The 14,402-nt window shown below is 37.5% G+C and overlaps 1 protein-coding gene across 1 annotated transcript; it reads left to right on the top strand.

Annotated features, from left to right (window-relative positions):
• Positions 1-605: 605 nt before the first annotated feature.
• adgrg2a (adhesion G protein-coupled receptor G2a) lies at positions 606-11,289 on the top strand. Its single transcript, XM_026180196.2, has 15 exons — positions 606-3,507; positions 3,613-3,710; positions 3,805-3,932; positions 4,037-4,193; positions 4,324-4,476; positions 4,624-4,746; positions 4,880-4,925; positions 5,011-5,114; positions 5,238-5,362; positions 5,449-5,717; positions 5,826-5,925; positions 7,558-7,844; positions 7,989-8,090; positions 8,863-8,982; positions 9,069-11,289. Exons 1-15 carry the CDS (start codon positions 651-653, stop codon positions 9,170-9,172), a joined length of 4,773 nt encoding a protein of 1,590 aa, XP_026035981.2. The 5' UTR covers positions 606-650; the 3' UTR covers positions 9,173-11,289.
• The last annotated feature ends 3,113 nt before the right edge of the window (positions 11,290-14,402 follow it).

Raw genomic sequence — 14,402 nt, forward strand, 5'->3', positions numbered from 1 at the left:
ACACAACTACAGCCATCAATAATTCTACAACAGTGAGCCCATTTCTAACAACTCTGAACAGTACAACAGTGTACAATTCAGTTACTTCTGACAATAATGCAATTACAGTCAGAAACAATTATACAACAGTCAACAGCGCAACAACACTGTCACTGTACAATTCAATTACTTCTGGCAATAATGACAGACAAACTGGCAACAGTTACAATACAACTACAGCCAACAATAATTCTACAACACTGTACAATACAGCTATGTTGAGCAATAATTTTACAACAGCATACAATGCAACTACAGCCAGAAACAATTATACGACAGTCAACAGCGCAACAACAACTGGTGACACTTACACAACATACAATACAACTATAGCTGCCGACAGTCATCCAACAGCATACACTCAAACTACATCAAGCAAAAATGACAGTACAGTGTATAATGCAACTGTAGCTGGTAGAAATTACACAACAGTGTACAGTGAAACCACAGCTGGTAACAGTTACATAGAAACTGGTAATATTTACAATACAACTACAGCCAGCAACAATTACACTACAGACAATTACACAACAGTGCTCAGTGGAAATACAAGTGCCAAAAATTCAACAACAGCATACAATACAACTACAGCAAACAACAATAACACAACAATGAGCCCATTTCTAACAACTCTAAACAATACAACAGTGTACAATTCATTTACATCTGGCACCAATGACAGACAACCTGGCAACAGTTACAACACAGCCACAGCCAACAATAATTCTACAACAGTTCACAGTGCAACTACAGAGAGAAACAATTATACAACAGTCGATGGCACAACCACAGCTGGTAACAATTACAAAATACCACCAACTACAGATAGCAATAATTATACAACAGCACACAATGCAACTACAGCCAGCAACATTTACGCAACAACTTACAATTCAGCTATGTCGGACAACAATTATAACACAACTACAGCCATCAATAATTCTACAACAGTGAGCCCATTTCTAACAACTCTGAACAGTACAACAGTGTACAATTCAGTTACTTCTGACAATAATGCAATTACAGTCAGAAACAATTATACAACAGTCAACAGCGCAACAACACTGTCACTGTACAATTCAATTACTTCTGGCAATAATGACAGACAAACTGGCAACAGTTACAATACAACTACAGCCAACAATAATTCTACAACACTGTACAATACAGCTATGTTGAGCAATAATTTTACAACAGCATACAATGCAAATACAGCCAGAAACAATTATACGACAGTCAACAGCGCAACAACAACTGGTGACACTTACACAACATACAATACAACTATAGCTGCCGACAGTCATCCAACAGCATACACTCAAACTACATCAAGCAAAAATGACAGTACAGTGTATAATGCAACTGTAGCTGGTAGAAAGTACACAACAGTGTACAGTGAAACCACAGCTGGTAACAGTTACATAGAAACTGGCAATATTTACAATACAACAACAGCCAGCAACAATTACACAACAGTGAGCCCATTTTTAACAACTCCGAACAGTACAACAGTGTACAATTCAATTACATCTGGCAACAATGACAGAGAAACTGACAACAATTACAACACAACTACAACCAACATTTCTTCTACAACAGTGTATAATACAGCTGTGTCCAACAACAATTATACAACAGCGTACAATGCAAGTATGTCAGACAACAATTACAACACAACTACAGCCATCAATAATTCTACAACATTGTACAATACAGATATGTCAAGCAATAATCTTACAACAGCACACAATGCAGCTACAGTCAGAAACAATTATACAACAGTCAACAGTGCAACAACAACTGATGACAATTACACAACATACAATACAACTATAGCTGCCGACAGTTATCCAACAGTATACACTCAAACTACAACAAGCAAAAATGACAGTACAGTGTATAATACAACTATAGATGGTAGCAATTACACAACAATGTACAGTGAAACCACGGCTGGTAACAGTTACATAGAAACTGGCAATATTTACAATACAACAACTGCAAACAACAATTACACAACAGTGAGCCCATTTCTAACAACTTTGAACAATACATCACTGTACAATTCATTTACTTCTGGCAATAATGACAGACAAACTAGCAACAGTTATAATACAACTACAGCCAACAATAATTCTACAGCCAGCAACATTTACGCAACAACCTACAATTCAGCTATGTCAGAAAACAATTACAACACAACTACAGCCAGCAATAATTCTACAACATTGTACAATACAGCTATGTCCAGCAATAATTTTACAACAGCGTACAATGCAACTACGGTCAGAAACAATGACAGACAACCTGGCAACAGCTACAACGCAACCACAGCCAACAATAATTCTACAACAGTTCACAGTGCTACTATAGAGAGAAACAATTATACAACAGTCGATGGCACAACCACAGCTGGTAACAATTACATAATCCCACAAAATACAACTTCAGGTAGCAATAATTATACAACTACAGGTGGGCACAGTTACACAAAGGTTTACGATGCAACCACAGTGAACAACAATGACACAGTAGTTCATAATGCCACTACATCTGGGACCAATTTGAATGAAAATACAACTAACCAAAATTACACAACACTTAATTATGCAACTACACCTGGCAGTAATTCCACATTAGTGTCCAGCAACTTTAGTACAGCTACAACTATGAATAGTTCCACAGCAACTACACCTGGTAATAATTATACAGCAATGTATAATGCATCCACAGCTGTCATCAATTACACAGTAGTGTATAATGCAATTACATCTGGCAACAATTTTAATGTAACTGCAACTAACAACAACTACACAATAGTTTATAATGCAACTGGATCTGGTAGTAATTACACCCTTGTGTATGCTGCAACCACAGCTGACAACAATTACACAGCAATGTACAATGTAACAACAGCTGGCACAACTTTACACAATGGTGTGGCGACAACCAGTAACACAACAGTTAGTACAACAACAATATCTCCCAACTACACAATGATAAAGAGCACAACTACAGCCTCTAACAATTACACAACACCAGTGATCATTACTCCGACTATTCTATCTCAAAATAAAACAACTGCAATTATTGGAACCACAGAGAAAAGCACAACTGCTGCAGTGTCTCACAGTACTAAACCTACTTCAGCTCCACTGAAGAACCAGACTGCAAATTTCACCACAGTGAGTTTGACTCATGTCACAACAATAAGCAAAAATGAAACCATGTCCACCACAGCTGCTAGCACCGTCCAAACAGATGACAGACCAGAGGCCGGTTTAACGACAACAACGACAACAACGACAACAACAACAGAAAATGCATCTGTTGTTATTATCTCACCCGCAACCACTGCAACTACTATAACAGGTCATGGTCCACAAGATTTAAATGGCACAACTGCTGAGGTTTCTTTGACTTATACAACACCGCTCACCAAAACTACTACAACCACCACAGTGGCTGGTATGTAGATACTGCAGTTTAACCTTTTTAAAAAGTTATTACTATCGAGTTTTAAGCTACAGAACAAAAAAATAGATCTACTGATTTGATGATTTGTTCCTGTAGAGAACACAGGAACTTCCACAACTGATGTACAAACAACTGATGAAGCAGTCTACCTGTTGAATCAAACACAGGCTATATCTCTGCTCAACGCCTCTCAAGTAAATGTCACTCTGCTGCTCTGTTGTGCAACTAACATTTAAATGGATAACGACTGTGTTTGTTTATTTTAATGTCTCATTTGGGAATTTTAAGGTGTCAGTGTTGGTTGAGACGCTGGAGAAGCATCTGGACAGTCCCTCTGTTTCACCATCAGTGGTAATCAAAGTTGTCAGTAACTTGATGGACAGTAACCCTGAGGCACTCTCTAAATCTGCAAACAGGTTCAACACACACGTCTGTCTTAAAACAAACAAAGAAAATAACATATACACATGCAAATGTGATTTTTTCCCCCTGATGTTTGTGTTGTATTTCTTGGCGACAGGCTGATTCACTTGGTGGATGATCTGGGTGTTAAACTGGCTGTCACTGGTGGCGATGGAATTCTGTCAACCAGTTCCTTAGTTGTTGCTGTGAAAACAGTGAATGGGAGCAACTTCACAACAATCCTTTTTGATGTTTTTAACACTGATCATGTCCAGGTAGTCATCTGCTCATCAAGAGACATTGGTCCTCACATGAGAGCCTTTTTTTAAATAAACATATTTAAGGGCTCAACCACACCTAAACCCAAACCTACCACTTAATTATTTATTTATTGCGTGTTTTCAGTTCAGTGGCCCAAAAAGGACCATGAAAAGCTCAGAGCCTGCTTTGGCGTCTGTATACTTGCCTGCCTCCCTCACATCTGGTATCAGCCCTGAAGAGCAGAAGCAGGCCAACAGCGTCCAGTTTACTTTCTATGCAAAAAATTCATTCTTTAAGGTGCTTTCTCACTGTCATATCAGAATGTATTTATTTATTTTCTGTTTTGATTTATCTAATTGATTATGACCTATATGAAAGGGGTTAAATTTAAAGCGAATCTCATTCTCCTGTAACTGACCTCTGTATATTTCTTCATTTTTGCAGGATGCATCATTAGATAACAAAACTCTTGTCAGCGCAGTTCTAGGCTCAAGTGTGGCTAATCTGTCAATTAGCAACCTGAGTGAAAACATTAAGTTCACCATCCGAAACAGAAACCCGGTTCATGTGAGTGTCATGTGCAGCACGTTAGTAGTTTTGTATTGTTCACTTATGATCATAACATTATATCACTGCAATTATAAACAATATAGGCTCACAAAAAGATAAACTGTAATAACAAATTGTTTTTGGTTTGTAGGAAAACTACACAGCCAAATGTGCATTTTGGGATTTCACGCTGAATAGTGAGTTTGCACATTTCAAACAGTGTCTGTGAAGAGCCAGAAAGCCCCAGGTGTAAATATTCCTGCCCTTGATGTTATTTTTCAGGTGGTGGAGGAGGCTGGAGCTCTGTTGGCTGCTTTGTGGTCAACAGCACCCCTGAATATACAATCTGCAGCTGCAGCCATCTTACATCCTTTGCAGTACTGCTGGTTAGTGTGAATTTGTGCACCTGTTTCTGTTTCATGTATAATTTATAACAACCAGCAACGGAAACAAATTGCCTCAGTTTGTGTTCACTGTCTGTTTGTTGTGTATGCCACTTCTCCATGCAGGATTTGTCCAGACAGGAACTTCCTGACCAGAAGAACACACAAATTCTTACTTTCATCACCTACATTGGCTGTGGAATCTCTGCTATTTTTCTTGCTATCACATTGCTGACGTATCTTTCTTTTCCGTAAGGATCTATTTTGGTGCACATCAATCATTACTGTTTAGTCTTATAAATTTCTTAACGTTCTTTATTAAACTCTGTCTTTGTAGAAAATTGCTAAGGGATATACCAGCCAAGATCTTGGTCCAACTCTGTTTATCTCTGCTCTTCCTGAACTTGGTGTTCCTGCTGGACAGCTGGCTGGCGAGCCACAACAATACAGGCCTCTGTATTTGTACTGCCTTCTTCCTGCACTACTTCCTGCTGACATCATTTACATGGGCGGGGCTTGAGGCCCTGCATATGTATCTCAGCATTGTGCGAGTTTTTACACCCTACCTGAGCCAGTACATGCTGAAGTTCACTTTGACGGGTTGGGGTAGGAATCTTCAAACTTTTACTAGATGATCAATTATTAATTTTTCATTATATCAATATTTTAAATATGTTCATAAATTTCCTTTGATTAACCTTGGGTTTTTTGCAGGTATTCCTCTTGTCATTGTAATTATTGTGATATCCGTGGACAAAAACAACTATGGTTTGATTAATTATGGAAAACACACAAATGACACTTCAGATAACTTGTGAGTTATTTTTTAATATTTTGTTTTGTATGTCAAAGCTTTAGATCCATTTTCTTGATTAAACTCACCAAGAAGCTATGGCTAAGTACTGTAGATAGAACACTTACTTGGGCAAGATACTGAATTCTGATCGTGTATGTGAATAGTAAATGAGATGAATAAGGCTTGTAGTGTAAAATATTTTGAATGGTTAATAACATTTTGGAAAGTGCAGTCTGTGCTTTTCCTAAACGGCATTTGAGAGTAAGCAGCATTCCCATAATGTTGGTTAAACATATTTCTTGAAAAAATATAATAAAGGTTATCTATTTAAATACCACACGATTTTACACAGTGGCATTATTTAACCAGAAATAAGCCAAAATGTACAAGCACCATGTGAAAAACTAAGTATACCATTACTGCTTCCATTAGAATTAAGAGGGTAAACAGCAGCCTGGTTCTCTTAATAAAATACACTGAATTAACTAATCATCAGCAAGTGTTGGCAGTTTGCTGCTCTGGAGCATTCAGGTGTGTGTTAACATAATGCCAAGCAGAAAAGACATCAGCAGCAATCATAGAGAAGTCAGCGGTAACATATTAAATGTTTAGGTTCATTAAAGTACAATTAGAAAAAGACAGAGAAAATATAGCTTATTTGGAAGGGCTGCCAGGAGAAAACCTGTTCTCTTCAAAGGGACATGGCAGCATGGCTTATATTTGCAAAATTACAACTGAAAAAACACAATAATTTTAGAACAATTCCCTTTGGATAGAGGAGACCAAGGCAGAGATCTTTGGACAAAATGCACAGCTCTATTTTTGGCAAAAAACAGTTTATCAGCATAAACACTGCATACAAACTGTCAAGCACAATGATTAAAGGCTGATGATTTAGGCTTGTTTTTAAACCATAGGACCTATACATACTAGTATTCTAAAGGCAAATATGTGTCCATCAGTCCCACAGCTAAACCTTGATGAAAATCCCAAAGATCCCAAAAACAGTAGCAAAGGAAAGAATTAAGGTGCTGAACTGGCCCAGTGAAAGTCCAGTCCTCATCCCCACTGAGATGCTCTGGTGGGACCGTAAGAGTGTAGTGCAATGTCAGGAAATCAGCCATTTCCATTTTTCAGCTCCTGAGTATGAAACTGTGCAATAACCAGTTGAACTAATGTCACCATTCCTAAACCAAAGTATTTCCCAGGAGTGGCAACTGTGGAAAAATGTCCTAACTTGATTCTCCCAACACTGATTAGAGATGATGATTTAAAAACACTATGCAACTGCCAGGATTCTCACATTCCATGAGGCTGCTTTATGGCATGGATTATTGATTCTGATGCACATATTGAAACAGAGCCATTATGAATTTTAGAGTGATTTTTCCAAGTGAGGAGTCAAAATATCCCTGTGGGAAAGGTCTGTTCAACTACTGTAAATGGATTTTGCCATACACATCAACAAATTAGACGGTCCAGCCACCTTAGCAAAGAACTTAACCTTTGATTAATCACACTGCTTTAGTTGTGTCGCCACAGCATCTAATAATTTTGAAGCAACCTAAGTGAAGAGAAAGAAAACAAGTTATCACTGTTTTGAAGCTAAAATGTTCCCTTGGTCATTTCTCCTTTGTTTTCTTTCTGTAGCTGCTGGCTGAGTAATAACATAGCCTTCTATGTGGGTGTGGTGGCCTATTTCCTCCTGATCTTTATCCTGTGCCTGCTGGCCTTCATCGTTGTTATGGGACAGCTTTCACGTATCAAGAAGCAGAACCCCCACAACCAGTCTCCCAAAAGAAGTGTTATGACTGATCTGCGCAGTGTCACCGGCCTCGTCATCATCCTCGGCCTTACCTGGGGGTTTGCTCTGTTTGCATGGGGACCCCTCTACTTACCCTTTGTTTACCTTTTTTCTATATTCAACTCTCTGCAAGGTGACATATGTATAAACACCTTGAATTTCTAAATAGGATTGATTATTTTTTATCATAATAACACAAATATATAATAACACAATAATAACACTATAAAATGCATGGATGTATACTATAAGCTACTTCCTTACTGTTCCTGTGTAGGTTTCTTTGTCTTTGTTTTCCACTGCGCCATAAAAGAGAATGTCCGCAGGCAGTGGAGAACTTACCTTTGCTGTGGAAAACTGAGACTGGCTGAGAACTCAGGTGAAATTACTAAATGTTCCCGAAGATTTCTTTAGAAGCACTTTATAGTAGTTCAGTTGGTTACAACAGAGTAAACAGTGGTTGCTTTAGAACCTTTGTCTTCAAATTTTGTTCTTAATTTCCACCAAAATAAGAACTCATTTAAATAAAAACTTAAAGTAATCTAAATAAAGATATGATATATGGATGTAGTATGTCATTCACATCCATGTGTGAGGAGAGCTCAGGTTTAAATCCAAAGCTAAACTTGTTAAATCCACATAGTTTACTGCTTATCATAAACCAGCTAATTACAGTTGAATTCTCTATCTTTCTGAAACTAATGCCCCGACTAATGGGTTGAACTTGCCTCTCACCAACTGCTGAACTCTAGAATTGACATAAAACTAGTAGACCACTCCTACAGTACTTCGCAGTACTTGGTTTGTTTTCTTGTTTTCTGGGAAGGCTTTCAGATTTTTTGAGGATTGACTGCTTTAAAGCCAAAAAACATTTGTTAAATATTAGCTACATACCTGATAGATAACTGCTAATTAGTGCTAATGTTCTAGATTTAAGCCTTTAGATAAGCATAAATATGAATGGCTTAAAAGTGTTGCTGGGTTGCTTTGACCTAACAAGAGATTTGGCAGAGATTTTAAAGAATGTGACAGGAAAATCAAAGTGAAATCTTGTCGTATTACCCTGCCTTTTAAAAAAGCAGATAGTTTGAAAGCAAACAAACGTGTCAATTTTCAGCCTATTTTTGGTTAAACAGTCATGTATTCTACAGATTGGAGTCGAACATTCACACAAAACAAGAAGAATATCTCTCGCTCCAGTGCAATCACCTTGGATCCAAAGTTCACTTCTCGAAGCTCCTCTGTTGTCAGTTATGGCACCAATAGCAGTGGTATGTGATGCGGTGGCAGATAGTCCTTTTCAAACATCGCATATTTGAATATATTCTTCATAACACATTGTTCTCATTGCCTGCAGGCTCTGTGTTCGCGGACAGCGGGATATCTGACAGCTCCAACAATGATGTCGTCCTCAACGAGATTCACAGAGGAAATCTGAAACAAGGCAAAACTACCAAATGACTCTACCTGAGCTTTCTTTTGTGATTACAGCCAATTCCAAGAAATGATCTCTGGGAGTTTACAAGATGCAAATTGGAGGAGTAGTTTTCCTTAAGAAAGCCTTAATGTTCCAAAAAAATGAAGGTTCGATGAAGGACTAAAGAGGATCAGGGACAAAGGAAACCTTTGTCTAAATACCTTTAGAGAAGAAGAAATCAAAAAGTGGAGAATGTTTTCAATTCTACACTAATAGTATAGATAATGAAAGAGTCTTGTTAGCAGAGATAAGGTGTACTACTGAAACTGAAACATTATATTGAACTGCATTTACTTGGTAGCCGAGAACAGATGCTGTCAGTATTGTATAGATTATTATCTGGCTATTTCTTTGAGGCTATATTCATTTCTTGAACAGACAAATGACGGAATTTCCAGTCTCAACTCTACATTTCAGTGCCTTTGCCAAATTCTAAGTTTATTCTGGCAGTGTCAAATGGCACTTTGGATGTATTTAGCTACCTACAGAGACAAGGTTGATTGATGCAAAATGTGCACATGCCAAACTCAACTGCTTGATCATATCAGATAAAAGTTGATATCTGCAAGATTATCTAAGGGTGCAGTTCTGTGTTAAATATTGTATTATTCACTACATTATAGAGGTTTTTTTTAAAATTTGGTTCAGACATGCTTTTTATGAAAAAGAAAAAAGATTTGAAATATTTTAATGTGGCGAACTGAAGCACAATCAAAATATGGGATTTATGTCCTGTCCTTTTTAACAAGGACACATTTTGCTAAATGTCCTTGGAAGGCCATTTGCATGCCATGAAAGATGAAATAAAAAAGAAAAAATTAACTTCAACTTGTCACCTGCCCAGCTGCTCTCTCTCTTTTTGCATCAGACTTTCACATCTACTCCACATCTTTACATCTTTAATCAAACCCTTTCAACAGGAGGGGGAAAAAAAACTACAATTATGATCCCAGCAGACAACCCTCTCATCACCGTGTTGAGTAACCTTCAGCAGAGCATCTCACGCCCACCCAGCGGCCAGTTCAATTGCAGCCTGTCAAGGTTAGCCTCAGAGGTCGGCACCAGTTAGCTATTAAAAGTTTTACATGATTTCCAACCTCAGAACAGGGCGACCTCTAATGTTAAGCCCATGAGTGAGAGATGCTGGGAGAAAAATGAAGAGCTGGAGGCACAGATGTTACACTGATGAGCATGAATACCATAAATTAAATTTAATCCTGAATGCCCAATGCCAATCAATCCTAATTCTGCTTGAAATCATAATCACTGTTTTTTTGTAAACCAAATGTTTTGTTTACCAGCTTCTTCAAAATGCCTTCTAGTTAGAGTCATTTTAAGTTCACTCAAAATTTTAAGGGCATATGCAGTTTAAACAGTCTTTATTTGTGGTATTGACAGTCATGTTATGCAATGCCATTATACCTTATCACCTTTGTTTTACCTTTTTATGTTTTCATTTTTGACTTTGTGACTCCACTGCGGTCTTAAAGATCCTTGATGTCATGTCTTTTGTCTCTGTTCAACCCTCACATGCAGAAAACTCCAAATTGGAGCTCAGGAGTTAATGCTTTCCGGTTCACATGGAATGAAGCTAAAAAGGCTGTCACGCCAGGTGCCATACTTTATTGCCAAACAAAATGTGTATGAATTTGTGCACATATAAATCATTAAATAAATAAAAACGTTTATATTTATATATTTTCTGTATTAATGGCATTTGTAATTGCTAATGGTAATGTAGTCATGGTACCATTTGGGTACTTGGTAAGATTTGTCTTATGGTACAAAGCTATCTTAGTATCGTAGTTTCAATAATTATTCGCATATTGTGGTGTAAAGCACTTTTATTAAGGCTTATGAACCCTGGCTATAATGAATAAAAGTCAAAACTAATAGGGTGTGTGTTCTCACAATGTTCTACAGAGAATAAAGTTTTTATTTTAAAGCACTTCTATAGATGGGCAAATTTCAGCTTCAGTACATTTCATTAAATCATATCTGTTTATGTATCGTTTTCTATACACCCACTTGTGCTCTTCAGCCTCAGGCAGAAGAGTTTGCATTGACAGTATTAAATGTAAATAAAGACAAATCAAAATCAGTTGGTGTTAAGAGTCATTCAAGTATCTTCTGGGAGCTTGTTTTCCATAAAAACTCTTCAAGTGCCACCATCTTCCACCAGATGTCAGTATAATCCCATCACTTTGCACTACCTTTAACTCTGATATGATGATGGCCTGTTGGCAAGTGTGCAGTTTTATTACAGCTATTTGGCAGGTTATTATTACCGAGGCAAATCTTAATTATAGCTTCTAAGTGAAATAAAAATCCCCCAGCTTTAACCAGGATAATATTACAGTTATAATCCTGTTACAACCACTATAAAACAATACAATTTCTGAATGACAAAAATTCAGCAAGGACTTCCAAGAACCTTAAATTCTCATTTCCCATCATATAATTCATACATGCATGAGAATCCTTTCTGTCTGGCTGATGTCATTCTGTCAGATTCTATATTCCACTTTGCTAAAAAAAAAAAAAAAAAAAGTGCCATGGATGCAAAATAAACGTGACAGGTTCACTCGGCTAATTTGTTTGCAGATTTAACAAACTAATCACACATCAGCCAAGGGGGCCGTTTTTTTCTCCTCATCTGAAGTTTTAATTAGATTTGAAGGTTAATTTTTACTGCTGCTGTGCAAGTGTGGCCTACGTGCTTTCACAAACAGACTAACAGTAGCAATGTGGGAAAGGGTAAAGGGAGAAATGAAACCACTGAAACTGATAAAACATTTCATTTCTAATTGGATGTTTTATTGTTAATTTCAGGGAAAATATAAACAAACACTATTAATTTACAAAGGCCATCCATATTTCCCCCAGCTGAAGAAAGGCCCATGCCTCTCTTAGGGTTGCAGCTTAACACTTTAATAGCATTTTCATTCATTCCATACCCGCAGTGCTTTATTTGCAGGTATAAAATCCTACAAGGATGTGAAAAATCTTTTTTTTTTTACACAGGTCTCTCTGTGTATTTTTTCAAATTATTTTTATGTATTTTAAAGTGTAAGAACTGAGACAGCCTGCTTGTGTTTAATAGTGAATAGTTAATCTTTTTGCAGTTAAGGAGATGTAATTCACTCTGATTTTTGGGCTAATGTGAGGGTTTACTCCTTACAAAACTGTACTCTATGCAGCAACTTTCCTTCCCGTCTTTTGCTGTGGTCTTTTGCCCTCAGTGAACAGGTGTAAATGGAGCTAAACCTGTTTATGATGCTTGTCAGCAAATAACTAATCATTAGCAACAGCGTTAACAGGAGGGCAAACTTGCATAAAAGAAGCAGCTCATGAGCCCAAAATCGAATTCACTCATGGTACTCGGACATCCTCGTTACTAGCAGAAAGGTATGTTACTACGATATAAACCTGCAAAAACAAAACCACTCATAGTTCACCATAATTCACAGGTTATTGCTGTAAAATGACAGATTTTGCCTTGAGCACAGTTTGGGTGAAGCCCTATTAGGTGATCACTGTTTGCAAGTTTCACTAAAGCAGAGGAGTGATTCCAGTGAATTGTGGATGGATGGATGGAAGATGGATGGCTCACCATGGCATGAGCTTATCGGCCCTTTGGCAGAAAGAACTACAAATGAAACTGTATGTATTATTTCTGTTCTCTTAAGCCCTCTATCCCTTTCTTTAATTGTACTTTTAAACATGGGAGAGGTGTGCATTACTTTTCAAATTTGTAGCTTTTAACTTGACTAACATTGGTAAATCTGAGATGTTGCAGCTTGCGGACTTTAGATTGCAATATCTCAACTTGCATCACACTTTTTACCTCATACATTGAGATATACCGTGAGATACCCTGAGTTAAGTATTGATTAACTTAGCTGCAAATGTCATAGGGTATATCAATTTTTCCAACTTTGTACCAAATTCAGGTATCCTTGAACCTCAAGTCCTGTATCTGTAAGGCAGTGGGTATTTGGGATGACTGGAAGAAGGCGGATCAAAGTGAAAACCTGGCTGTACCAAAATGGCTGTATTCAACCATTCCTATAATCTGAAAGTGCTCCTAATGTTCAATGATAGGATAATTTTCTTCGGGATTTTCAGAAAGTAGTAAAGAGTAATACATTTTTTAAGTACTAAAGAACATACCTATTACGGTACGAACTTAAGTTTTCGTAAAATGTAAACATACTGCAACTGACTTGACTTATATAATTTTTTTTCCAATGATGGCTTGAGCAAATAAATATAACTATTAAATGTTTTCTGTAGGTGTTGTGAAGATGCAGTTTAAGATAAGAAAACATTCCTCCACAAGCCTCAGAATTGATTTTTTTTTTTCATTTAGCGCACAGTTACAGCTTTGAACCTATAGCCAAACTGAACAAGCCATTGATATTATCAACCTGCATGACTTGTTATACAACTAAAAGTCTTTCTCATAACAAATGTGCTATTTAAAAAACACATATTTATGAAAATTTGAAGAGCTTTAAAGAACCCTATTAATATAACTCTCAGACATGGTGGTGGAGGGTTGATTTGTTTTGCGGTCACAGGACGTAGGCAACTTGCTGTCACCGATTTGAACATGAACTCTTCTGTATATCACTCCGCTGTATATTCTAGAGCAGAGGTGGGGAACTCCAGGCCTCAAGGGCCGGTGTCCTGCAGGTTTTAGATATCACTGTGGGTCAACACACCTGAATCAAATGAGTAGTTCATTACCAGGCCTTTGCAAAACTTCAAGACATGTTGAGTAGGTAATTTAGCCATCTAAATTAGCTGTGTTGGATCAAGGACACATCTAAAACCTGCAGGACACCGGCCCTTGAGGCCTGGAGTTCCGCACCCCTGTTCTACAGTCAAATGTGAGGCCATCTGTCTGACAGCTAAAGCTTGGCTGAAACTGGGGCATCCAGCAGGACAATGATCCCAAACAGCAAATTTACATCAGAATGGGTAAAAAAAAGAAAGGAATCAAGGTCTTGCAATGGATCAGTCAAAGCCTATACTCAGACCTAATTAAAATGCTTTAGTTCATTTTACCACTCTCCTATTAATACAATGAGTTGAGGTTTGTATAACGACACACTTCAATGAAATGAAGCAACATTGTAAAGAAGAGTGGGCCAAAATTCCTCCACAAGGACATTGGAGACTGATAAAGTCAAACAGAAAATGAATTCT

Source organism: Astatotilapia calliptera, chromosome 9 (genome assembly GCF_964374335.1).
Source record: "Astatotilapia calliptera chromosome 9, fAstCal68.1, whole genome shotgun sequence".
Classification (NCBI taxonomy): Eukaryota; Metazoa; Chordata; class Actinopteri; order Cichliformes; family Cichlidae; genus Astatotilapia; species Astatotilapia calliptera.